Consider the following 25,402-nt stretch of genomic DNA (forward strand, 5'->3'; position numbering starts at 1 on the left):
CACCACACAACCTGGGATGCAGATATGTATGCACATCATGCCATCCCACTAAGAGGTTAGACCTTTTCTCACACATGCTCTTCCCCCTTCCCAACCTCAGACCATTTTTTATGAAACATTCAGCTCCTCCCTGACATGAAGGAGATTTTAAAAATCTAAGTCAATTCCCTTATTCCCAAACAGATTGGAGCCCAAATCCCAGCATCTCCCTCACTGCCCCTTTGGCTGTTGCAGTGTTGGTGCAGCCTCTCCCCTGCACAGTAATTACTGCCAAGGTAGGGGATGAAAGGGGGAAGTTCTTTAACACAGCTCCGCGGCTGGAGGGCTCAGCTGACTCACAACACATGAAGATGCTGGTGCGTTGTACAGGTTTTAGTCACTTCCCTCCCTGATGTTGGCTACTCCAGTACTCAGGTTCTGGGAAGTGCTGGTGTGGCCCCTTTTTCCACAGTCCAGCAGTTAAGAGATGTTCCAATTGAACAATCCAATGCATTTCTCCAATCTTTTCAATTTTTGCATTTTCAGAGTGGGTGATGAAAAATGGTGCCTCTTTGACATACAGAAAGTGCTGGTTATTCTGTGCTGGGGTCTTGAGTCTCCCTTTTGCAGATAATCCTAGACTTCAGGGTTTCCAAAAGTGACATTTTCAATCCCATTATAATTACAGAAATGCTGAAAGAAAATGGCATGTATGATTCCCCAAACTGGAGACTTGTGAAGAAAGAAAGGTTTCAAGTAAACTTTTGCCCCTTGCTGCCTTTGCTGGTTGAATTGTGACCAAGTTTGTTTGAGAAAGGCTTTTTTTCCACAGAACAAACCAAAACTGTTCTGTTAAGTGTCAACAGCAAATCATTTCTCATTGCACTCACTTTCTGAAGATCTCGGTATAGGTGTACAGCCCTCCTATCCTGCAAATGCTGGCTAATTTGAGACAGATGCATGATGAAAAACAAATACCTTTCTTTCTTTCTCTTTACTTGTTTGCATTTTAGCAAACGTGCAAAAGATGCTCCAACCAGGCTCCACAGTTTGCTTTGGGGAAGCCAGTTTTCACCCAGTCCTGCTATCTGCTGCCCATTCCCACAGCTTCATGTTCCACACTTGGGAAAAAAACACCTTCCTGGTGCTCCTTGCTGCCAAGGCATCCCTGTGGTGGCAGAGGACTTGGGTCTTCCCCAAACCTTTATGCTCTGGGCGAGCATGTGGCCTCCACACCTGAAACACTGCTGTGGATCTCTCATGTGTTCGTGTCAGGAATTAACCTCAGCTTCAGCCCTGCCAAGATGGGAAAAAAAGCTTTAGGGAATGAGGCGAGGAAGCAGCAAGTTGGAGGAGACACACCACCACCTCCCCACCTCTCTGTTAACCTGATGTTTCTGGGCAGCTCTAGCTATTGCTGCCATAGGTGTTAGTGCAGGGAGGAGTGGAGACAGGAAGAGGGAGAAGGAAATGCCAGCAAGGAGTGAAGTTCAGCTGGCCTGCAGGGTGTTACCCTATCCAAGGCAGGGAGAGCAGGGAAATTCCCAACTCGGCAATAGTCAGTCAAATTGAGGTAGGAGGAGAAAAGGGCTGGGCACAGCAATTATACCCTTCCATGGCAAAGAACTAAGTGCTTTCTAAGTCATCCATTTCGTAAGTAATTAGTCACCATCACTTCCTAGCCACATAAACTCATCCCATTTGATTTTACACCTCCTGACAGGTCCCCAGGCCACTTGGACGAGAACTTCCCATCAGTCTCACGAGAGGAGAGGCGATTCAGGTCAGTGGGTGGGAGAGGGAAAATTATTTTCTCCAGGATTCCTCCCTCAGAAATGATGTTTCCAGCCCATGAGCCCACCCAGAGAGCCTTCAGCGCCCCATTTCACCAGATACCCTCAGTCTGGGGCAGAACTGGCTGCCTGACAGCTTCTGTTTTAACCTGTCCCTCTCTGGGGGTGAGGGACCAAGGTCCTCACCAGAGAAAGTGCTGTGAGGAATTTTGACCTCCATTGGGAAGGTGCAGGAGGCTTGAGGGAGTAAAGCGGCAGCAGTTCCCCCTCCTGAGTCTGTCTCTCATTCTGAACCTGGTTCACTTCCCTGCCAGAAAGCACCATCGCAGCAGGACTTAGCAAGATGTGGATGCTTCAGCTTCACTGCAATTCCCTGGCCTCCAGAGCTGGATACAACTCAGATGATTCTCTGGCTCACTGTCCTGTGAAATGCATTTTATTTATAGGAAGGCATACAAAATGCAGCTAAGGCAGCTCTGACAAGCTACAACAAAGGATTTGTCTCTTTTTTTGACACATGCACGTGGCTTTTGAATACATCCTGAAGAGTCTGAGGCCATAAACATTTATGCAAGAAGAAAACTATGGTAGCAGAAACCTACTTAATTTTTTTAAAAAATTGACTGCTACACTGCATGCTGGGAGGATGCTCACCTATGTGACCATGGGGCTACAATTAATTTAAAAAGGAAAGAGAATCCTGACCCTGCCTGTGCAGGAAAATCAGCACTTTTCTGCAGCCTTCGGTTGCTGTGTTGAGAACCTGCACCGGGAGAAAAGCAGCGTCTCCAAGGGGCCTGGCTACCAGAAAATGGTGGTCAAAATGAACACGAATTTTCAGAGCGCTGCAATCATCTCCAGCTCAAACTCAGATCAACTGAAGGAAGAGAAAAAGTGATCCATTGGCAAAGATAAGCTCCAGCTTGCACGTCGTCCTTCAGCAGAGCTAAGGCTGAGAACAAGTCACCACAAACCCACAAGAAGAGCCACGTCCATTTCATAACCTGTAATTTTTAAATATAACATTTTATTGCTTAGATGGTTTGATACAGAACAAGTTTTACTTTTTATTTTGAATTTGGAAGTACTGTACAACTGAAAAAAAAGAGGAATAAAAGTACCAAAACAATGTGTGATTCTCTGTTCATGTGGCATAAACCAGTCTTGTACACAATTCGTAGCAGCAGTTTAAGTTCCCTTTAGAAAAATATGAATTCTACACATTTATTACTGTTTCCTGCATGGGATGAAATCACTAGGATTAAACTTCCTTCGTGGAGAGAGAAGAGAGAGAAAGGAGACACACAGAGAGGAGAGAGAAGATGAATCATTCTGAAAATGGAATCAGACTGTCACATAGCCCCCTAAAGTTATTTCACAACAGCCTCAAACAAGGTTCTCTCTTTTTTTTTTTTCTTTTTTTTCCTTTATTTTTTTTTTGCGCTTTCACAGTCAAGTGCTTAATGTAGTGATTGAATTATCTCCATGTTAAGTCCATTGCAACTCAGGCAAAAGAATTTTAGAAGATTTTTTTTTTGTTTTCTTTTTGTTTTGTTTTTGTTTTTTTTTTGTTTGTTTTTTGTAAAAGCCCTGAGAGAGGAAAAAAAAATAAAAAGATTCAAACGAAAATCGTATAGAGACAAATTAGCTGAACATGCAAACTAAAGCCTAAGATTCACCCATAGTTTAAACACATTATAAATTTCACAGTTTAATATTGGGGGAGGAGGGGAAACAAAAAAAACCCCAACAACAGCAACAGTTCTCAGTCAAACTCAACTAATAAAAATGTCAATAAAATGTGGCAAGACCTTATACTCTACTAGGATATAGATAAAGGCTAAATAAAGCTTTAAATCAATAGTGATTATTGCTAGCAGATGTCCCGGCAGGCTGCTGGGAATTAATTACTTGCTACATTGTTCTGCAGCATATAGTTTAGTAATGGCTTCTCCCCCACAGTATTGCGCAGTTTAGTGTGGAGAGTTGCAAAAAATAAAAACCAAAAACAACAAAACAACAATGCCAAAATAAACAAACAAAAAATTACAAAAACCAAAAAATACCCCAAATAATAATAATAATTATTATTATAATTATAATAGTAATAACAATTTAAGGGATGCGTGAACTGGTTTTAATTAAGTAGAATGCACCTGGGTAGAGTTTCAAATGAATCATTGGTTGTGATTGATTTATCTATATCTGGCATTAGCTTCGTTTCTGAACTGGTTCAAACATCCCTATTTAAAATTCAAAAAAAAAAAACCCAAAACACAGAAAAATAGAAATCACATATACCTCAACCATTTTTTCTTATTCTATTTGCAAGAATATTACTCAAGAACGCTTCTCTTCCTTTGAATTCTGGACAGTGAGATTTCAGTCTCCAGAAATTTTTCCGAGAATTTTTAATATATAGCTATATATAGATATATATATTATATAATATAGACTGGGTCCGAGGCCCACTTCCTCCATGTCTGGTGAGAGCAGGAAAAGCGATTCTGCGGTGGGAAGGAGGGAGGGTCACAGTGCGGGCTGGGCTGGGGGCTGCAGTGGTGGAATAGCACAGTGAGGCTCCGGCAATGCTATTATGGCTCTGTCTGTCCCAGAGGTCATGACTGAAGGACAATTAACAAACAACAATAACGACAACAACAACAAGGACAACAAAAATGCTGGGCACTCCTAAAAATGCGCAGCTACAGTAGGATACATTTCGCTTAACCCCTTCAATATTGGTGGCTGGAGTGTCACCTGTTGCCGGCAACAGGAGCCAAAGGGAGAAATTCCAGCTGCCAGCATTAAAGGGGTTAAATTACTGATATGAAATTTAGACACACACCTCAAGTCTTCAAGCATCAACCCCAAAATCTCAGGAAGAATTTCTTTCTTCTTTTTTTTTTTTAAATTTATTTTATTTACTTTTAACATGTCGTATATCTGTAGTTTTATTACCAGTAGTATTTTCTTGCTCTAGAACACGACAGAAGCAAGACGAGGGCAAGGCTCGCATTTCTCTCTTGCTTTCGACTGGAAGACGGAATAACTTTGCTCTGTGAGTGACGCAGGCTGTCGCCAACGTGACGGCAGCGAGGTCACTGCGGCACTCGCGGTGCCTCTCTCACGCACCCGGGGCCCCGCGCGGCCCCGCTGTCGCACACTCGCACCCACACCCACACACACCCGCCAGGAGGGAGATGTGCCCCCGCACGGGGGACGATACCTCGCTGGCCTCCACGGGACGCTCCGGTCGGAGGAAGGGGTTCATGTAAAGTACAGTAGAAGAGCTGCAACAACAGGAGGAGGAGCTGGTGAAAGCGATGAGTCAAGAACACTCCGAGACGGGATCCAAGCTGTGCTACGCATCTCCGTGGGCAAATATTGCCCATTGGCTTCTGCTGACTGCAGAGACAAGTGAACTGATGGATTTATAAAATAATAATAAAATAATAATAATAATAATATACTGAAGCAAATCAAACATATGTAACAGCGGGTGCATAATTTCCATAGGTTACGTTGCTATGTAACTCTTCTCTGTATACACGCTCAGTCCGTGACGGCCAGAAAAAACCCCTAGGATTTAGAAGACCACTTCTAATGCTGAAAAGTGGAAACAAGCATGAGGTTGAAATTCATTTGTGTTTCCTGCTTTTGGCTTGAACCACTTTGAACACCTTCAACTGCCACATTGTTCAGGCCTGGAACAGGCTTAATGCTCCACTATGTGGCAAATGCAAGAACATCTACTGAGAAAAAAAACCAATAAATCAACGTCTCCTCTGCATCTCCTCTGACTAGTTCATATGAAATTCACATCATTTTTCTTCCAGTTATTGGCTATGGTATCCAAGGGCCTCCCACCCCACTGCCCCATTTCCAGCTCAGAGAACAAACACAGCGACTATCACAGATATACAAGAACAAGCTCACGCACACCAATACAAAAGGTAACATTAATGCTTAAATGAAAAAGGGTCCTCTCCAAATAATTCTTTAAAATATTAAAATCATTTTTGAAAAAATCTATAATACCAAAAGATCTAATAAAGTAGTAAGGCACTCAAATCAGTATATACTGTAGTCTCTTGCATTTTTATACTGAAAGGCATATGGCACCATGTCCAGTCTGCCATACTCTCCCCGTAGCTGTTAAGGTCGCTCTTCCAAAACCAGACTCCAGAAACCTTGCTCTGCTAGCTTCAGTTTGCCTGCTGAGACAGGTCCAACCTCCTAGCAAGTCATTCCACCCCCAAGAGCTGAGGTGCACTGTCTGCAGAGGCCAGGATGTGATTCATGGGAGACGGCGCGTTGTGCATCTCCAGCAAGTCTTGGATGAAACCTGAGGGCCTCTCATGCTCGGAGCCGCCCCGTGGTTCCTGGTCTTCTGCCATCTGTTTCTGCGCGCTCTTGGTGGGCTCGGCGAGGCAGGCGCTGCTCCTCTCCTCTCCACAGGGCGAGTCCATGACCGTGCCGGCCAGGGGCTCGTTCCGGCTCCCCACGAGGGACGAGTTGCTACCGATGCCCCCCGCGGAGTCGCACTCGCTTTCAGAGATGGGGTTGGCGCCGCTGTGGCTGGACTCATTCTCACTGTCTTCTCCGCACCTCGACTGCGTCTCCTCCTTGTCGCTCTCCTTACTGTGGTTTCGGGCATTTTTGACTTTCTGGTGGATGCGCTGGTGACGGACCAGGCTGTGCTTCAGAGTGAAGGTCCGTTCGCAGGTTTGACACTTGTAAGGTCTCTCACCTGGAAGAGAATTACAACAGAGAGTCAGCTGTGAGGTCACACAAGTGCCTCCCTCTTGTTTCAAGCAGTGTAGAACACTTTGCGCTTTGGAAATTCAGCACCTACATCAAATACCACATTTATGCAGATTTTTTGCCTCTGTACTAGCACACTAGCTGATGGAGTGCAAGCAGGAATACAGGTAAATGCCTATGGCACAAATGGAGTATCAAACCTAAGTGTCTTGAGATAGCTACAAGCTTGGCAAAGCCCTGCACTAAGCAGGGAGGAAGACCTTAAGCACCAGGTGCTCACTAGCATCCTGTCTAATTAGTCAGCAACTTTTCTAGAAAAAGTTTACAGTGGATCTCTGGAACTCAAAAGCCTTTATGAAACCAGCCTACCACGTGGGCTCCCTGCTGCACATCAGCCCCAGACACATGTGGAGAGAGATGTCTGTTTCCTAAGCAGAACTCACTGGAAAACAGTGACCACAGCCCCACAGACAAAATTCTCCCAAAATACTAACCACGCACAGTGCCCCAAGGTCCTGTCTGCCCTGAAGAACCAAAGGTCCCACACCCAACCTGTCCTCCCTTTCCAACTGTGCCTCTTAAAGACTCTTCAGTGCTGCAATTCCATCGAGACACCATCTTGCGCCAATGAGCATCAGAATGAGACGTGGTAGGTAGGCAGAGGTTTCTTGCACACTTCAGTGTGTCCCAAATGTTCCTCTTCTGAGTAAATAAATCCCAAAACCTTACAGGTATCTTTTAAAAACCTCACACATTAATACTGAAGTATAAGCAATGTGCAAGAATTTCCCAGTATAGTTGAACAAGTGGGAAGGACACAAGGAGAAGTCAACCCACAGCATTTGTACAAAATTCTTAGCTGAAAATACATTGATCTGACAGTGGGGGTAGGTCATTAGTTACATTAATTAAATTTGAAGAAAGTACTGTGCCAGGTTCCTATTCCACACCTATTCTATGGTAAAACATCCTTCAGTGTCAAGTAAGAAAGAGAAACAAACAGGAAAAAAACATACTGACAAAGCCCACATAACCCAGCATGCAACGAAAACAATTAAAACAGAGAGTATGGGTACATCCATGGGCACACACTGGGGGTAAAGCTCAGTACTTTAGGTATCAGCATTTTCCCAAAGCTTCTGCACTTGTATGAAAATAGGCACATGAATGAGACCTGTCCCCTGTTTCACTTGTGGAACTAGAGCCAGAAGAAAACAGGTCAGTTTTGCACTCAATAGGTGAGTATTTATGATTTAGAAGGGTTGAAGTCTAGTTCAGGCATTATTCTTATGTTAGTTTGCTAAACATTTCTGTCAATTACAGCACAAATATTTGGTTAATGGCAAAGATCTTGTCTTCAGTAGAGAGCACCTTCAAAAGACACAAAATGTCAAAATGCACAGGTTTTCCCACATCAGAGCAGCTTGCAGGCAGGTGAAATATATAATTAGTAAGGATGAAGGATTAATTCACCTTTGAGCTGGTTCACGGCTTCATCTCATTTGCAAGGCACTGCTGCCATCTGCCTATCACACAAAGCAATCCCACTGCCCAGTCAAGTCACTGGGCAAGTGTTTCACTACCTGTGTTCCACCTTCCCTGCCCAAGTGCCCACTGTATCTCTGCCTTCCACCCAAGCAGCAGGTCCCACATATCACCAGCAAGTTACCCATATTAGGCTCAGATCATCAGACAAAACTAGACTCTTTCTCTCTCTCTCTCTCTCTCTCTAAATGTTCACGCGGAGGTGAAGCCTCATCATACGCTAACAGGTTTCTCCACTGCTGGTCAAAATATTGGGAAGAGGTAAAGCCACACGCACAGTAAGAAGGGAGTCAGAAGCTGCCCAAGGATCTCCACACTTGCCCTTGCTTCTGAACTCTGCAAGCAATCATGGGGAAAAACAGTTTGGGAGCTGAAAATAAGGCAGTAGTTGCAACTCCTGCTCCCTCCATAGGCTTTGTGTGCAGCATGGGGGACTGGGGCAGAGAAGACACCTTGCAGATACCTTTAGGACTAAAAGCAGTGTCTCCAACCTCAAGTGCCAGCAGCAATGGTGCACCTCCAGAGCACACACCTCAGTCTGGTGGGACACCTCATGGTCTGCTCTGCCCTCAAGCCTCCTCTTACCTGTATGAGACCGCATATGTCGCGTCAGATCTTGCAGAGACCAGAAACGCTTGTTGCACACAGTACAGACTTTCTTTCTTTTGTCTGCTTTTGCAGTACTCTTAGCCCCATCAGTCTTTGGTTTGTCATCACTGCTCTTCTCAGTGGACTTTCTCTCTGTGCCTTCCCCCTCAGAGACGCTTTCGCTCTCTTCATTCTCCTTTCCTGTTGCCTCAAAGTCCACAGGAGACTCCACTACCTTCAAGTCCAACGGAGACTCTTCCTGCTCAAGACCAGAGTCCTGCATCGAGGGAGCTCCTGCATCATCCTGAATGCTTTTGCTTTCATCCTCACTGCTCCTTTCATCCTTTCTGTCCTCACGAATGTGGGCCTTTTTGTGACGGCTAAGAGTGCCAGCAAACTTGAAGGTTTTGCCACAAATGTCACAGGCATGTTTCCTTTCAGTCTGAGAACTGCTGCCTGCGCTCTGGTCACTCTCTGCCAGCTTGAAGTCCATTAATTTGCTGGCAAAATTGAGGTCAAGACTTTTGTTACTTACAGAATCTTCCTCAGGGCCCTCTTCATATCCATCCACTTTTTCTTCAGCATCCTCTTCTGACAGAAGGGAGTCAGCCTTCTGCTCCTCCTTGGGGCCACGCTCACTCTCTGGTAGCTCTGTCATTTCCTCTGACTGCTCCTTCTCTCCGTAGGTCAGGTTCAAGACTTGGTTTCCTGCAGCTAGTGTCTCTGCATCAGCCTGGCTCTCTGCAAGGAAGCACAGAGAAACTTTCAGTGGGATGCTCTCTGATAATTCCCAACTACCAGCAGCGAGCCTGCACACAGACCCAGGATGCTTCTGATCAAGCATCCCAACATCTGTTTCTCTTGCCTGTGACCTAGGCTAGTAACTTACAGCTGAAAAGAGATATCAAAACACCACAGAACCCAATTAACAAGATGATACAAAATCTTTCACAAAATGCTTTCTTTTCCAAAGGAGACTCACAGTCTCAGCAGCTTCTTGAAATAATTTTTAATATAATCACATTTAGCTAGAGAACACAACATGCTGAGACACCAAAGAAGAGCTGAGGTCACTATCACAAATAGACCATTCCAGAGACACATGGATGTATTACTAATAAACTATGTCAGTGTATGTGTATATACTAAGTGTATGAAACATATGAACATAGATTGAAATAATATACACCCCACATATTTACCAAATGAACTTTTGTGTAGCAGGAAATGCTTTTCAAAGGAAATGTAAAGGCCTCATGCAACCAACTGGTACAATTAAATGTGAATGGTTAGTGCAGACATAAATACAGAAGTTGGCTTAAAAAGCTGGGTATACACCATAGAAGTGGAAGATGTGGATGTTCATCCACACCTGAGTCTCTGAAATGCCACTTGGAATCAAAACAGAAAGCCAAGAGGCAGTAACAGGCTTTGCTGTTTCACAGTTACCCCACACGAAGGCAAAAATGACCTAAGCTGTGGTACTTAATGGTGTCCTCTGCCTACTTACCTGTCTGCAGCATTAATGTTGCTGAAGATGTAACATATGTCCAAAAAACTAAAACAGATAAGGTGCTTAAGGAGAACAGAAGGCTGGAGCTGTACCCCTTCCAAGCTCTACACAAATACTGTGTTTTAAATAGGAAATAAGCTGAACTGGCTCTGGAGGCCAAAGCTGCCACTGATGCATGGCATGTAACTGCATCCCCAGTGCTACTTCCCACAAATTGTTCCAGGACATGAACTTCACAGGCTGTGCTTTCTGAAAGCTGAAACTTTCCTTTAAGTCCTCTACCCCACCTCCTTCTTACTGACAGCAGGCAGCACAGGGAGCCCACAACCTACCCTGCATTTCAACACTCATCTGGCAAGCCCAATAGCTGCTGAGTAACTACAGGGATTTAGAAACTCTAGGAGAGCAGTGCAAGTTCTCTGACACAGTACAACATGTGCTTGTCTCCGAACTGCCTAGATTTCCTATTGCAGGCGTTTTTTCCTAAGCAAGGAGTAAAAACAGAAGATAAGAAGATGGTTCTCAGGCACTTACTAGTTTGAATGTACTCTTGCAACATGACTTACACTGACCCCATCTCCTCTCACTGGTGGTAATAAATGGCCATTAAACAAATGTCAAAGTGTAGCAGTGTTTCTGGTGATAGTGAACCATCACTTAATAGTGTGCAATTCTTAATATGCTTTTTCTTGGGGGAGTCAAACAGAGAAGTGACCTATCACAAAAAATAATCTCACCTTTTAATCAAAACAGATCTGTTTACATAGACAGTGGATTACACAAAGTTCACTGCTCATCTAATTATCTGCCTGTTAAAACACACGAGCAAGCCCTGATCTGTGTGTAAGGCTACAGAATGTGAGAATGGGGATCTCTGAAAGCAAATGTAGGCTGCCCTGTCTCATCCCCTGCGAGGTCAGGAAATGCTCCCCTGACAGGATGTGTGTTTGGCCAAAGAAAGGCTGCCAGCACAGCACAGAGGGGGTTCATTAGGGAGAGGGGCAGGAAACCACATGAGCTCTGTTAGGATGGAGATGAGTGAAGAGCATGAGGAAACCAAGATGGGAGAAAGCTATTCTTAATAGTACCCAGAGAGATGTTCTGTAACTCTTTATTGACCAAACAGAAAACAGTGGATACAGAGGGAGTTTTTTTCCTGGTTTTTCAACGTGAAACATCAGAAGCAAAGTGAGTGAGGAGAATATCCGTAAGTGGCACTCAAGGTAAGAGCAAGCCAAAACCAGTATGTCTTAAAACTCTCAAAACAGAAGTCCCAACTTTGACATTCAACATCATGCATGATTTTCCCATTTTTCCTTAACTTCTTCTTCTGCTTCTAGTATTTTCAAAAATAGATTATTTTTCTTAGAGTATACTCATTCTTCAGTGAATTGTGCTTGAACTCTATCTCCTTCTTTCCTCTCCTCTGTGTCCTGGGCCTCTTCCCAGCTGTTATTCTGTTCCTGCATACCTGGCCTGCAACTACATTTTCCTGTGCACAAGAGACAACACTTCAAGGGATAGGTGGTCCACGGCTAAGTGATATACTGGCACAGGCAAACAGATGAGGTAGACATCAAGAAAAGCAAACTCTTAAATTTAAACAGTGTGCCTTCACAAAGTGCAAAGCCCACTCCAGACCCTGGGAACACGAATGTACACAGGCCTTCTCTTCTGAAGCTTTTCTGGGCCTGGCCCCCCTGAAGGAACACATTTAAAACTCACATAGTGACGTGGCCAGTGACATGCTGACACGTGTATGTGCTTGGGGGAGTGCTCTTCCTCCTCACCTGCACAAACCAGACCTGCCCTCTTCCTGGTTGAGAAGGGAGTTTCACAGGCCCCTCAGGAAACTTCATGCATGTACTGCACATAAAACAGCAGTTCCTGACTAGCTGAGCTGCTCTGTGGTTATCCCTAAGCTGTGCACTTGGTTCTGCAGCTGGTGAAAAAGTGAGCTGCTTTGCCCAAATCCTGGTTATTTGGGGATGGGTGAGAATCAGCCCAGTTCTGCTTCTGATGAACTGAAATAGCAGTAGGGGAGCTGAGAAGGTGTGTGGTAAACAAAATAGTCATGAGGGACTTCTTCTGCAGTGCAAGGAATGGCTGCAAGGGTAGTCTTGCACTGGGCAGCTGCTTCATGCACGCCAGCAGAGGTTAGGCCTGGCCTGCACTACTGTTTTCTTCCTGCTTACATGGCCATTGCAGCAACAGAAACCCTGCTGGCCACACAGCTCCAGCAGGCTTGTATCTTAAACAAGGAGGAGGATTTTGACTGAGCCTTCAAATCTGGGCAAACATCCCTCCGAGACTGAGCTCCTCTCAGATGGGTAATTCCCATCTCCAGAATTTGGCTGATTTATGTTGCAGAGCAGTCACTTGATTCCAGGCAGTGAAAGAAACAGGATGCATGGGAAAGGCCTGCTGTTTCTTTTGCCCCTTTCCCATCTTTCACTTGCTAAGGCTGTAAAATGCTTTCCAGTCCATTTGTTATCCCACAGAATTTACACTTGGTGAATCAAGAGGACAAGAATGGAGAAACCCACTTGTAAAGGCTCCCACCCACTGCCACTTCTTCAGCAACCATGGGAGCAGAATATGTTACCCTGTCATGTTCAACCAGAGTTTGTGTCACTCCCCCAAAATGAAGAGAAGATGACGCTATTTCAAGATCTCAATTCTGACACCAGAGTCAAAAAAGATGTGCAGAATAAAGGAGAAAGAGGAGAAGAGCACGGAGGTAAGAACACTGGGAAGAAGGCAACACAAAACAACCACTGGTAACTCAGCTGGTGCCTCATCAGCTCCTGGGAAAAAAAGAACTTCTCATGAGATGTATTCATAAGCTAAACCTCAAGGACTCCATCTGAGAATCCAAAAACTTTTCTGTTTGCATGAAAGAAACCACTATACAGATGTAGCTGAAATCATTTTTCCTTCGAACTGTGGAAAGAAAAGACTGTTTTGCTGAAACCTATCTACAAATCAAGTGGCAGTCTTTGGTCAGCCCTGTCAGAAGAATCCACTTCGTCTTTTATTGGTGTCAAGAAAGATGAGGGAACTGCTTTCCTACACGTGCAAACCAAATTACAAAAAGGGACACCAAATGTGAAAAATTTCAGATAAAAGAGCAGATACTGATCCAGGTGGGGAGCTTGCTGGCTTAATTCTTTTTTTCCAGTGGTTTTCTTTTTTCCTGGAACTATGGTGAAATACAGAGTAGAGCTTGAGATGTTATGAAGTTATTAGACAAAACAGGATGCAATGAAAAACATTTTGTTGGTAAAGCAAGTGTTTATTGACAAAGACTCCTCACATCCCAAGAGAAGTGTTAGAAAACCCATCACATATATAATCCTCGAAACTGGAGCAAAGAGAGCACTGGAAATGGTGTCGTACAAGCAGTTGGCATTATCAGTCAGATGAGCTGATGATTTACTATTTTCCCTACATTAACTGAAATAACCCGATCTTGTTTTATATTTTACAGTCAAGGCAGCCACCGCTAGGTGGCAGCAGTTGTAGTAAATTTGGGATTTTTTGGAACCACACACAGTGCTCCTTCTACTTCCATCCACGAACTGGAGAACATCTTTTAAACCTGCAGAGTCAACTTAAAAATTTTGGGTGTTATCTTCGTCCATTTTTATTGTAAATATTCTAAATACTAAAATTCAGCCACCTTCATTACATCAACTGCTAACACTCAAGTTAAATATTTAATCAGCCCACAGTTGAGAGAGCATTGGCTGTATCTCCATGCCTTGTGAAATGAAAATATTCAAGCCAGAAAAGGACTATTTACAGTAAATGGAACTGAATGTATCTGGGGAAAAAGAAAAAAACAATTCTGGGAAAAAAACACTTTTTGTCTTTAACACACAGTATGATTCCCCAGTATCTTCAACAGAGCAGCTAAAGTCACGAAGAAAAGTTTTCAGGACTAGATCTGACTGCACCTACCATGGGGGAACCTGCATTGAAGAGAGTGGGGGGGAAAACCCATACTTTGAGCTCATGGTGAAGCACAGCAGAAATGCAGTGTGATGTAGAGCTGACAATACAACCAGCAGGCTATACAACATCTCTTCAGTATCTTCATACAACAGCTCTAGCACTCAGGCCATCCCCCAACAGCAAGTAACTCTTGCTTTACCCTGAGCTGTGGCTCTAGAGCAGCTGTTAAACTTTGCCTGACACTGAAAACACAATTTCAAGCCCTTTGTCCTCCAAGAAATACCCACAAATGTAGTTCAGAGGTACAAAGAGATATAACAAGTTTGGAAAAAGTCCCCCACTATACCCAGGGCTCACATGACTTCTGGAGGGATCACAGTGTGGCAGATATCTAGAGCAAAGATGAATTCTGCTAAATGCTAATCAGAAAATTCACTGTTGAATATACTCACTTTGTAAATATTTTCCTAGGTAGCACAGAGCAGTTGTATTCAACCCTCTCACATCAGGGGCAAATCTCTTTATGAAAGGGATCTTTCCTTGGTGAGTTCTTTATTATGTAAGAGATAATCCCTTACCCCATTCCTATCCCACATCTCTGTCAACTGTATTTTGTTGCAAGAAGGGAGCATTCAGACAGTCCTAAGGAGACAAAGGCAGGGCTGCTTTAACATGATGAAAGCGGGCAATTCATTAAGCTGCTCCACATTTTCCTCATACGCCTCTGCCGGGACAGCTCTCCCTCGGTCTGACTGCTGTGAGCTGGGTGAAATGCGCTCAGTTTGCTTCAGGCACTTTAGACCATTCCCTTCCTCTCCATGCAGCAAGGATATGAGCAAGCCCCATCACTTACACAGCCTCCTCATCTCTGAAGCCTATTCAAAACCACCATCCTGTTTTTGTTTTGGTTTAAAACAAGACCAAAAGAAACCCTCTGTAAACTTGTTCCCAGTGACACTTTATTGAACTGCACTTCCTGTCTTACACCTCATCCTAAAGCTTTGCTTCATTTATGGCTGACCAAACACCATCCAAGCATCTCCCTTCATTCCCTTTTCTTCTGGCATCCAGTGAAATCCAGATGAGTACTCAGTTCCAAGGATGGCCCTCAAAAGGACTCTGCATGTGAGCCCAAGCATGCTGCTTTATCCACCTTTTAAAGCCAGCACCCAAAAAACCCACCCCATTTTAAACTTAGCCACAGTTTCAAATCCTTAATTTACTTCCGTGGATTTGGAAATCCCTTTTTCTTGGATAGTGGAGGGAGACCACAAGTCCAAAGCTGTTGAATGATTCTGAACCGTGATTAACCACTGCTTGGTGAAGCCAGTTATGAACGCTAAGCTGGGCTATAAAGTGCACATGGTAACTGTAACTGTGTGCACTATCGGATCTGGGCTCCCTCCTTCCTGCCTAAAGCTGCTATTTGAAGGCACGAAGCACTGACAGCAAATCCAATTTCAACAGCATCTATCCCACTGCCTCTCAGAAGATGCTGCCAGCTCCACACCTCAGCTGCACCAATGCGCTCCTTTAGGGTTGTACCGCCAGCCAGATCCGGGAACTGATCTCATGACTGCCAGTCCCTCCCCTTGCCCTTTTAATTTTTTTGGGCAGCTGGGTCAGCTACAGCTGCAGGGATGAACAGTTGGGAACAGGTCGAGCCAGTACTGCCAATAAGTGCTTTGTGTTATCCAACCATGGCCCAAGGCCCTGTCTGCCAGGGGCAGGTCGAACCACTCTGATCAGCCCGGCGCCAGCTGCTGAGAACAACATCTACCTTGCACCCAAGTCCTACCCACCCTACGTGCTGCACCAGCACTTGTCTGAGTGCCTTTACAGATGTTTGCCTCCTCACCCCACTGAGGTGAGCTGTTCTAGGACCCCTCTGATTACAAAAAAGTCTTCAATTGACTCAAGTAGGACATTTCAGTTTTATTCTGCCGTGTAAATGGTCAGAAGTGAGCACTTGCAGAGCCCCTTCTGCAGACTTTTGTTCTCAGAGGGGATCATGTCATAACACGAGTCTTCCTCTCTCACGCTGTAGCCATCTGTTGTCTGCATAGGCAGGATGGGCCCACGTGACACCGCGGATAGCGAGCTACAGCCCTCTGAAGTTACAGGCTGTTAACATGGTAACAAGGCAACTTAGTCTCCTCATGATAGGCAAGATCAAACCATGTTGTAACAGGTCCCCAGCATGGCAGATTGCAATGCCAGACTAGTACTGAGACCTGTTCTACCACATCTGAATCACTGCAAGGCAACCTGCTGTATTAAAAGAAGCAGAAAGGATGAGAGAGGCTGGCAAGACAGCAGACTTTCCCAAACAAACTGGTGCAGGGAGATGTAAGAGGAAAATCCTGTGCACACTCTGTGCAATCTGATCAGCAGCTACCCTGAGGTTGAGAGTAATAACTCATTTGTAATTTTAACCACCCTGATGCACAGAGCCAACTTCTTGCTGCTTTTAGGTTTGTTACTTCAACAAACCTCCCATGGAACCAACTCAAAGTGACACAAAGTGACGCTGTCTGTACTGGAGGTGTGAATAACTTAACAGCAACAGCTCCCTTGTGCAAGCAGTTTTCAGGCAAGGGACATGTACCACCATCTGCTGAGCTTCCTTCTTGCACCCATCCCATTTGGTCAGCACAGTAAACCCTGAGTGACTGTGCTCACCCTTGGTTTTGTGTCAGCTCCTCCTTTCTGGCAAAATGCCACTCACTTGCCTACAACAAAGCCTTGCACGATCTGACAGCCAATCTCTTTTGCTATTGTCAAGACAGAGGGGGCAGTATGATGGCAGGTGGGCCTCAATGCAGATTAACGCACGGTAAAACAATCTAAACCGTGCCTATGTGATGCTGAGTATAGTACTGGCACGTACATTCAGGCAGGAGGACCCAAAGCCATCGCTGATGTCTCCCCAGGATCACTGCCCTGGCCTGCAGCAGCAGTCAAATTAAAACCAGACTGCATCAGCAGGTTCAGAGAACAACTGGAAGGACCTGCAGACAGCAGCTCCAGAAACAGGTTGTAGAGCGAGCGGGCAGGGATGTGCCCTCAAACCCACAACCCTAATGAAGCACTTGTGGATGCTGACAGAACTTTAAGAGCAACAGGCCAGAGGAAGTGGCTGCGTCCACATGCTCACACTAAAGAGCACATCCTACTGCTACCACTGGAGACAGGAGTACCACTGCTCCAACGTGGGAGGGCACTTCTCACAGCCTTATGCTTTGCTTGTCTGCAGTGTTCAGCCCAACCAAATACAACTTGGCCTTGGTGCTCTGAACAGCTGTGAAAAACTGTGTGTGCCACTGTGAGATCCAACATCCTCTTCCTTAGGCAGAGGGATAAGCACACTTTTCCTCACTGGCAACTCCAGGTTTGTGCAAATTCTGCTAGATTTGGTAGAAATGACACCACGTTTTTGACAAGGCAAGGGCTTCTGGCCTGACACAGGATAAAATGTATGAATACCGTCTTTGTGTGTAATAAGAAACTTCCTTGGTTTTCTTCCTTTTCCTCTGTTACTGCTTGGTGACCAACCACAATATCCTGACAGCAAGCTCCTCAACAACAGGCTCTCTCTGGTAATGCCTATCACCTATGTGAATTGGACACAATTCCCATCAAAGCCACAGGGCATCTCTCCACTGACTTCAGTGGAATCAAGGCCCATATGCTGAATAAGCAATAAATCATCTTCCCTTAGAAGAAAGCTTTTCATGTCTGTAATTCATTTAAATGACTAGAACAGGGAAGGGACGGAACACAAGAAAAGTTGAAAGAAAAGCCAGGATCATGCAGTGCAATGAGGAAAGCTATCCTGCAAGACATGTTTGTGATGAAGAAAGAGATTGAGAGGATAGTTACTTGTAAAAGGAGATCAGCTCCTGTCACACCTTCTACCTCACACCCAAAACCTCTGAAAACACACATACACACCACCCACCCTCTGCCACAGCCAGCACCCTCTTTGATACAACACTGTGGGTATCTCTCTCACTTTCATCTTCTTAAAGTTGGTTCTGTTCTAGTTAACATCTCAACCCGTACCAGGGATTCCCCACATCTCACAGACATCTCAGGAGCTGCTTCTTTCTCTTAATTTTCTTCCAGTGTCAACACAACTTTTTAGATGCATCATGGTACTGCTTTTTTGTAGGCTTTCAAGTCACTCTTTCCTCTTAGATGCCTGCTAATTCAACCATAAATTTATGGCTACAAATATCACCATTTTTTGCACTTCTACCTGGCTTCATTCACAATGCAAATACAGAACTTCAAAGTCCAGCAGAAATCTTTTTGCTTCATGATAGCCCAATTCCTTTCCACATTTCTTTTCAAGCACGCAATGACAGGATTAGCTGAGCATTAATTACTTGAAACTCAACCTGCATCTCAGGTCACAATTTTCTCATATTTTCAGCATTTAAAATGTTTGTATCAATCAAGTATTTGTCATACAGACCAATACTTGCAACAGATAAAATATTCTTCCTTCCACACAGATGTCCCAGCTGGAGGTCTCAAAACCTAAAGAAAAATTCCACTTACTGTGCAAACTCCAATCCTCCCACCCCAAGTTGCAATGCTTTCCAAAAATGTCACCTTTAAAGGCACAAAACCAGAACATTCAAAAAAGCAGTTTCCTCTGCCTTCTGTATTTGTCCCTTAAAGGCAACTGCTCTTCGGATAAAATACACTTACTCACTGGAAGGTAACTTAAAAAGTCAATGTGATTTGATTTTTTCATTAAATTTTTCCATATGAATAGTCATGGCCTGTATTAAAATACATCTGTGCCTAAATATTGACTGTACATTTTGGTTAACAGCACAGCAGGACTAGCCTAGTCTGGACATTTCATAGTAGCCAGTCATTTGAAGGGTGTCTTTTTCAGTATAAAGAGTCATCTGAATAATCACAACATGTAAGATCAGTCCTTAAGGTTATCTCCTGCCACCGCTGTCCTGCAGAAACACATTATTCACCCTGGTAACTACAAATGTTGCAAAGTAAAGATGTTGACAATATCACTTTGACTTAAATCGTAAAAGGAAAGAATAAAAATGCCTCCAAATTCTTTTTTTTATGAGACTTGTGACTCCCATTCAACAGAAGACATTCAGGTTCATGGGCTAGGTGTAACAGTATTCTATTTATTTATTCCTTTATTTTGTTTATAGATATTTCTTTGTATGGTTTGTTCCTGTTGTAGCAGCAAAACCAAACCAAACCAAAAAACCTCCCCTGCCATTAAATCTCAGTTTTCAGAAAATTTAATCTTGGGCTGAGTAAGACCTGCCAGTATCCCTCTGAAAATATTCAAGTGATTCTTTGCAAACAAACATATTAGGTTATCTGTAACAAACTAGTGGTTAAAAAAGATCATCATTGTAATTTTATATTGAACCTAGCCTGATCCGCATCCTATAAAGGAGCAAAATCAACTGCATCACCTGCAGGGCACATCTTAGTCACTGTTCTGAGAATTTAAAAAGTCAAGAGCAGGAGGGAAGAGCAAAGAAAAAAGGCAAACTGAGTTGAACACAGAAAAGTAAATTATACAATAAAGACATCAAGAGAAAAAGTGTTAAAAGCCAGTGTTCGAGCATGTTCGAACAAAACACAGCTACTGTGTTAGGCACTGTATAAAACCAAGCTATGCCAAATTCCCAGTGTCCCCCCAGAGCTCACCATTAAAATAAAAACCACTGAGGAAGGTGTATGCTTCTTCAGGGAAATGCTTTTGAATAAAAAAACCAAACACACAGTGGTGCTGAGGCAAGGATAAGCAGGGTAAAAGGTCCCACAGGAGATACCTCTGGTTGCGTAAGGGATGTGGGTTACTGGTAGCATGTGCATTTTTGCACTTTCACAAAAGGGAAATACGATCTTGACACCACATGGAAGGCAGCCTCTGTGTTGAAATTTTATTGAACATGAAAGACACACTTGCAAAAATCTTTTTATGTCTGTATGAATACAGCAGTTCAAAACTCATAATATACAGATAACACCTAAATGCTCAAAATTATGTAACTTTTTCTCATCCTAACTTGGACCACTTACATGAATTATCTCAATAACAACTTCTCTACAAATGGACATAGAAGAGCTAGTTGCTGCTTTTTAGCTCAAACAACTGCTTTGGGGTTTTTCTGATAGCAGTGTTACATAGTCAGCTTGCCTGCTGTGATTGCCTATGGATCACATATCCAACCACTTGCAGTTTGGAAGCAGACCACCAGGACTCTCATCTATCCCATTCACGTCAGCCTGTTAGTCCTTTCTCTACCCAGGTCAGGGAGCAGCCATCAAGCACAAACAATAATAAAGTTCCTCTTTTCTCTTTACAATAAGATTAGTGAACAGATTTTTTTCTTAACTCCTTTTACAAAACAGAGCTAACAAGTCACTGCCTGTGCAATAGGTGGGGACAGGAACGCTGCGCTGCACTACAACACCGCCGATTTCTCCACAAGAAAACCAATGTGCAATGTGCCCATCCAGAAGAGAAAGCCAACAAACTGCTGCATCTACCACAGAGCTGCCACACTCCTTGCATGCCACCAGCACCTGACATCCACCACAAAAACACAGGGCTTGCTCCACCTGGATGCATCCTCGGGCCTGCTTTGGCACCCCCTCCCTTGGCCTAAATTTCCTCCACCTTCCCAGCTTACCTCTCCCTCTCCCCTCCAGCAGGCCTCATCGATACTGCTGCCACAGGGGAGCCCCTGGAAAACTCCCAGTTTAGAATGAGAAGACTCTTGCTATCTGAAGGCAGATGCCCCAAGGCCAGCCAAAACTTGCTGTAGGGTGGTCTGCCAGCAACAAGTCTCTCTCAACACTGAGACAATGACCAGAAAAGAGCTCAGTATTATCACTGCCAGAGCACACCAACTGGAATCTATTGCCAACTGATGCAGTATCACCAAAAATCCTGTATCTGTGGCAATTGCAGCACAGGCTTTCTAAAAGGACAGTGTCTCCTTCCAAGCCTGGTGGTCATAAGGGAGACAAGTTTTACCAGTATAATTCATGGCTGAGTGCATTTTCCTGTCTTCATTAAGGGTTTACACCAGTGCTGCTACCTTGGAAGCCTGCCATCAATAAGCAGGTCAAACCTCTTCGTCTGGGAAAAGCCTCTCCATTGTTTTCTGTCTCATGAACAGTTCTTCAGTAACTGTATTTTTTGTTTGGAGACCAGGGTGTTGGAAAACAATTGAGATACGAGTAAAGAGCTCTCCTTCACCACAAAGTAAACTGTATGCTTAATAAGCTGAAATACTTTGGTCTCTGTGGACCATAAAACAATAGCCTCACTGTCGCACTCACACCTTGCAAGTTATGTCCTCGCATCACCCAAATTAAACTGTAATAGGGACTGCTCCACAGCTCAGATTCCCTTTAAACCTCTTAGCTAACCTCTTTTACCTCTTCAGGTTTCCCTCTTTAGCACAGACATGAATCAATTGTTTCAGGAAACCTCATTTTCTTGAAAAAAAAAAACCAAAAACCCCGAAACTTTTGTAAGGCTGTACTCAAATCCCCTATGTTTCTTATAAAAAATCCCTAATTTTTATTCTTTATGTCAGGAGTTGAAATGCATAATGAAGTAAATAGTATCAACAACTGTGACTGACTTAAAAGGGTGCAACAGCAAGTAGAGCTTTGTCCTCTCCCTCTAGAGCAGGATGAGAATCTACTAATTACTTTATTACAGTGTGGGTGGAAGAATGAGTGAACTTCAAATCAGCACAGAATTCAATGCAGTATTTCCTTTATAGTGAAGAATGAAAAATAACCCCAGACCTAGAATAAATCTCCCTACCCAGTTTCTCCTTTTGTTTACACCAGGTCTGAGGTTAGTTATACAGCGGTACAATGCTAGAGATTCCATACACATCTCCACATCTTAGGGCATGTGCCCACCTTTAGTTGTCTATCTGTGAGCAGAAACTTTCCCTAGAGGCAAGCTATTACATAATGCTCAGGATGAGCAGTTTCTCGCATCCTTCTTTGATCTGTCAAATAAAAGCCACCGCAAGAAAATAAAAATGCTAAGCACTATATTATTTTCCTGCCACAGTTCTACACTTACTGTCTCTCATTGTTAGAGATCTCTTTATCATTACCGATGCAGCCAAAAACAGCCATCAGAGGCAGACAAACAAACCATGTAAGGCATGATGAAATATTCAACACACATGTTCCCCTTCAAGACAAGACAATAATAACAGAACAACTGAAACCTGAGTCTCTTTCCAGCAACACTAAGTTATGCCACTGAAGTCAAGTGAGTATTAACAGTTTTATCTGCCCCCTCATACTCAAAGACACAGAGATTATTCCATTTCTGAAAAATCTACCACCACCACTATGCAGCAAAAGCTAAGCGATTAGCAAAATAATAATGAAGAATACAAATCAGACGTCAGAAAAAGGAAGATTCTCAGGGGCTACAACCTACTGTGAGCACAGAGCACTCTTACCTGTGTGAGTGAGCATGTGCCGCTGCAGGGCATGTGCCCATGGAAAGACTTGAGGACAGTAAGGACAGGCGATACTTTGCAGACAGTCTGAGTACACGTTCTTCTTCCCTCTCAGCAGCTTATCCTTGGCAGTTTCCTTCTCATCCTCACTTGTTCCATTTCTGCCACTTTCTTCCTTGAAATTGTCAGTGGACTGCAGAAATGGGCTAAATTTGTTAGTGTCTGTGGTAGCCAGCATCTTCTCTATGCTGGCAAATTCCCCACTTGACTCCAGATCCACACTACTGCTAAGTTTAGGCTTATTTTTCGTTCCTTTCTTTCTACCTCTTTTCTTAGTCAACCCAGCATCAGGAACGGGAGACTGCTCTGGATCACAAGCCTGAGACAAGTCACTGGGCAGGCTGGAGTCTCTCTGAACGGTGGTCACGATTGTCACTTTAGCTTTGGCATTCCCTGATTTATCACACCCAGTGGAGGTGCTCATTGCCTTGGGACTGGCATCTGCAGCCTCTGTTTTCAGCAAAGTGGGAGCAGAAGACACAGATGAAATGATCTGTGCGATGGAAGCCAATGGTGGCAGCTCTTTAGTTACTGAAGGCTTTGGCAAGAGAGGTGGTGGTGGTGGTTTAGGCCTCAGGGGTCTCAGCAAGGCAGAATTGCCAGGGAGAGCCGGGGAAATGATCGGGACAGTCAAATGCAACGAACCTTTCAGTGGCTGGGGATGTCTGACACCCCGATTTGTCTCTGAGTTCCCACTGGCACCAAAAACCAAAGGACACTGCAGACAGTTATAGGCCTTATCACTGTTCCCAGACGCAGCCAACTCTTGATTCCTGGCTTCACAGGGGGCATCATCTTTATCCTTCTTCAGGATTTTGGGGATGGACAGGTCGATAGGCTCCATGGAACAGTCGTAAAGGGGCAGAGATGAGCCGAACAGGTTCTCCTGCTTCACTTGCACAGCACTCAGGCTTTTGCTCTTCTGAGAGAAATCCAATGGCTCATCAAAATCCATGGGGAAGTTGCCCACAGGTTCACGTTTGATGGAAATGTGAGATGATGTTCCCAGCAAGAAGCCGTTTTGTGGCTCCAGGAAAGGTGTCATGGGCTTGTGGTCCATGTAAGTGCTGTCCTCCAATAATGAAGGGTCTGTCTGGCTTTCCTGGGCATTGCAGTCCACCATTAAGATGTAATTCTCAATCTCCTTTTCTTGCACATGCAAGTGCTGCTTGAGGATGTGGTGAATGCAATTCCTCTTGGCTGAAAAGGCTGTGCCACACTCCTTGCACTCGAACGGCTTCTTCTTCTGGCAGCCGCTGTGTGTCCTCATGTGAATGCGGAGGGCTCGGTAGTGCTTCAGGTCCTCTCCACACAGCTTGCACACCGTGTCTGGGGAGCAGAAGGCATCCACCATCTCTGCAGCATTGCTGGTGACATATTCAATGTTCTTCTCGATATCCTTCCTGGTCGTTTTGAGGTGCTTCTTTCGCAGGTGCCTCTCACAATTGGCTTTCACTGTGAATGGGTAGTGGCAGATTTTACAGATGTAAGGCCTCTCCCCGCTGTGCGTCCGCAGGTGCCGGATCAGCGCTGCCTTGTCAGCCGCGATGTAGTCACAGATGTTGCACTGATATGGGGAAATACCTAAGTGAGAACGGATGTGAGCTCTCAGGACACCAGAGAAGGCAAACACCTGGTCACAGAAACGGCAGGGGTACAAAACTTTCCTCATGGTCGGGGTCTTCTTGTTCGCTGCCCCTGCGATGATGGCTTTGAGGTCTCCCTCTGTGACTTCTTGCTTGATCTTGGCTTCCATACTCAGAGGCAGGAGAGCTTCAATGATGCTGTCCTGCTCCAGCTGGGTCTTCATCTCATGCTGAGTTAAAGGCTCTACTTTGGGTTGGAGGAGCAACTGTGAGGAAGGACTTGATTTGGCTCCTGGTTGGGGGAGATGAGAGTTGGAGGCAGACTCCACCGAGTTCTTGATCAGCCTCAGAGGGGGAGGTGGGAGACTTGGGCTGATGCAGCCGGGGGAGGCTTGCTGGGCACTGATAAGAGGAGGAGGTGTAGAGGTTGCGACAACTGTTCGGGGTGTTACCAAAGGCTTTGGCTTCAGTGGTGGCATATGCTTGAAAATTGACTGCACAGGGACAGAAGGTGCCTTAGAAAGTGGAGGAAGACTGATCTGAGGAGGAGCAGAAGAAGCCATCTTCAAGATCTGCTGAATGTCTGCTAGCTCAATGGCAGACTCATTGGAGATGGGTTTCACCACAATACTGCTGTCAGGCTGGATAATAAAACCCTTCTGGAAAGGCTGCAGCGAGAGAAGCTTTATGCTTTCTTTTGTAGGGGGAAGGACTGAAAATGACCCTCCCATGGAGGCAGCTTCCAGAGGAGAGAGGCTGAGCAGACTGGTGCTGCCGGGTTCCTGAGGTAGGTTACTCTTCAGTGCTCTGAGCCGCATTTCTTGGACCTCATCTTGTATATTGTCCTCCTGCTTGACAGGCTTGATGTCTTTGGTGTACTGTAGGCCCAAGGATGCCATGAAGGCTTTCTGGTCTGGGTTCTCACTGGGTGGGGTCATGGACTGTGGCTTGTGCTTGTCTTTTCCCTGATCTACCACATGAGTTTCTGTGTGCAGTTTGAGTGCCGAAAGCATGGGGAATGCCTTGTTACACATCTCGCAAATAAATCGATGGAAGTCACTGATGCACCTTCGCAAATTTGTTTCACACCAGACCTGCAAGACA

The 25,402-nt window shown here is 44.6% G+C and overlaps 1 protein-coding gene across 5 annotated transcripts in view; it reads right to left on the bottom strand.

The window, feature by feature from the left end:
- Positions 1-2,779: 2,779 nt before the first annotated feature.
- The window catches only part of RREB1 (ras responsive element binding protein 1), a 122,235-nt gene continuing 99,612 nt past the window's right edge, over positions 2,780-25,402 (bottom strand). For 4 of the 5 annotated variants that reach the window (XM_032116031.1, XM_032116041.1, XM_032116059.1 and 1 more), the window contains 3 exons: positions 22,653-25,392; positions 8,670-9,413; positions 2,780-6,525 (listed from right to left, as the gene is read on the bottom strand). In XM_032116031.1, coding sequence (XP_031971922.1) covers positions 6,020-6,525; positions 8,670-9,413; positions 22,653-25,392 — 3,990 coding nt within the window. In that variant the 3' untranslated portion in view covers positions 2,780-6,019. The remainder of the gene's footprint in view (positions 6,526-8,669; positions 9,414-22,652; positions 25,393-25,402) is intronic. The other variant, XM_032116068.1, reaches the window with a different exon arrangement.

The sequence above is a fragment of the Corvus moneduloides genome, chromosome 1, assembly GCF_009650955.1.
Source record: "Corvus moneduloides isolate bCorMon1 chromosome 1, bCorMon1.pri, whole genome shotgun sequence".
Lineage (NCBI taxonomy): Eukaryota > Metazoa > Chordata > Aves > Passeriformes > Corvidae > Corvus > Corvus moneduloides.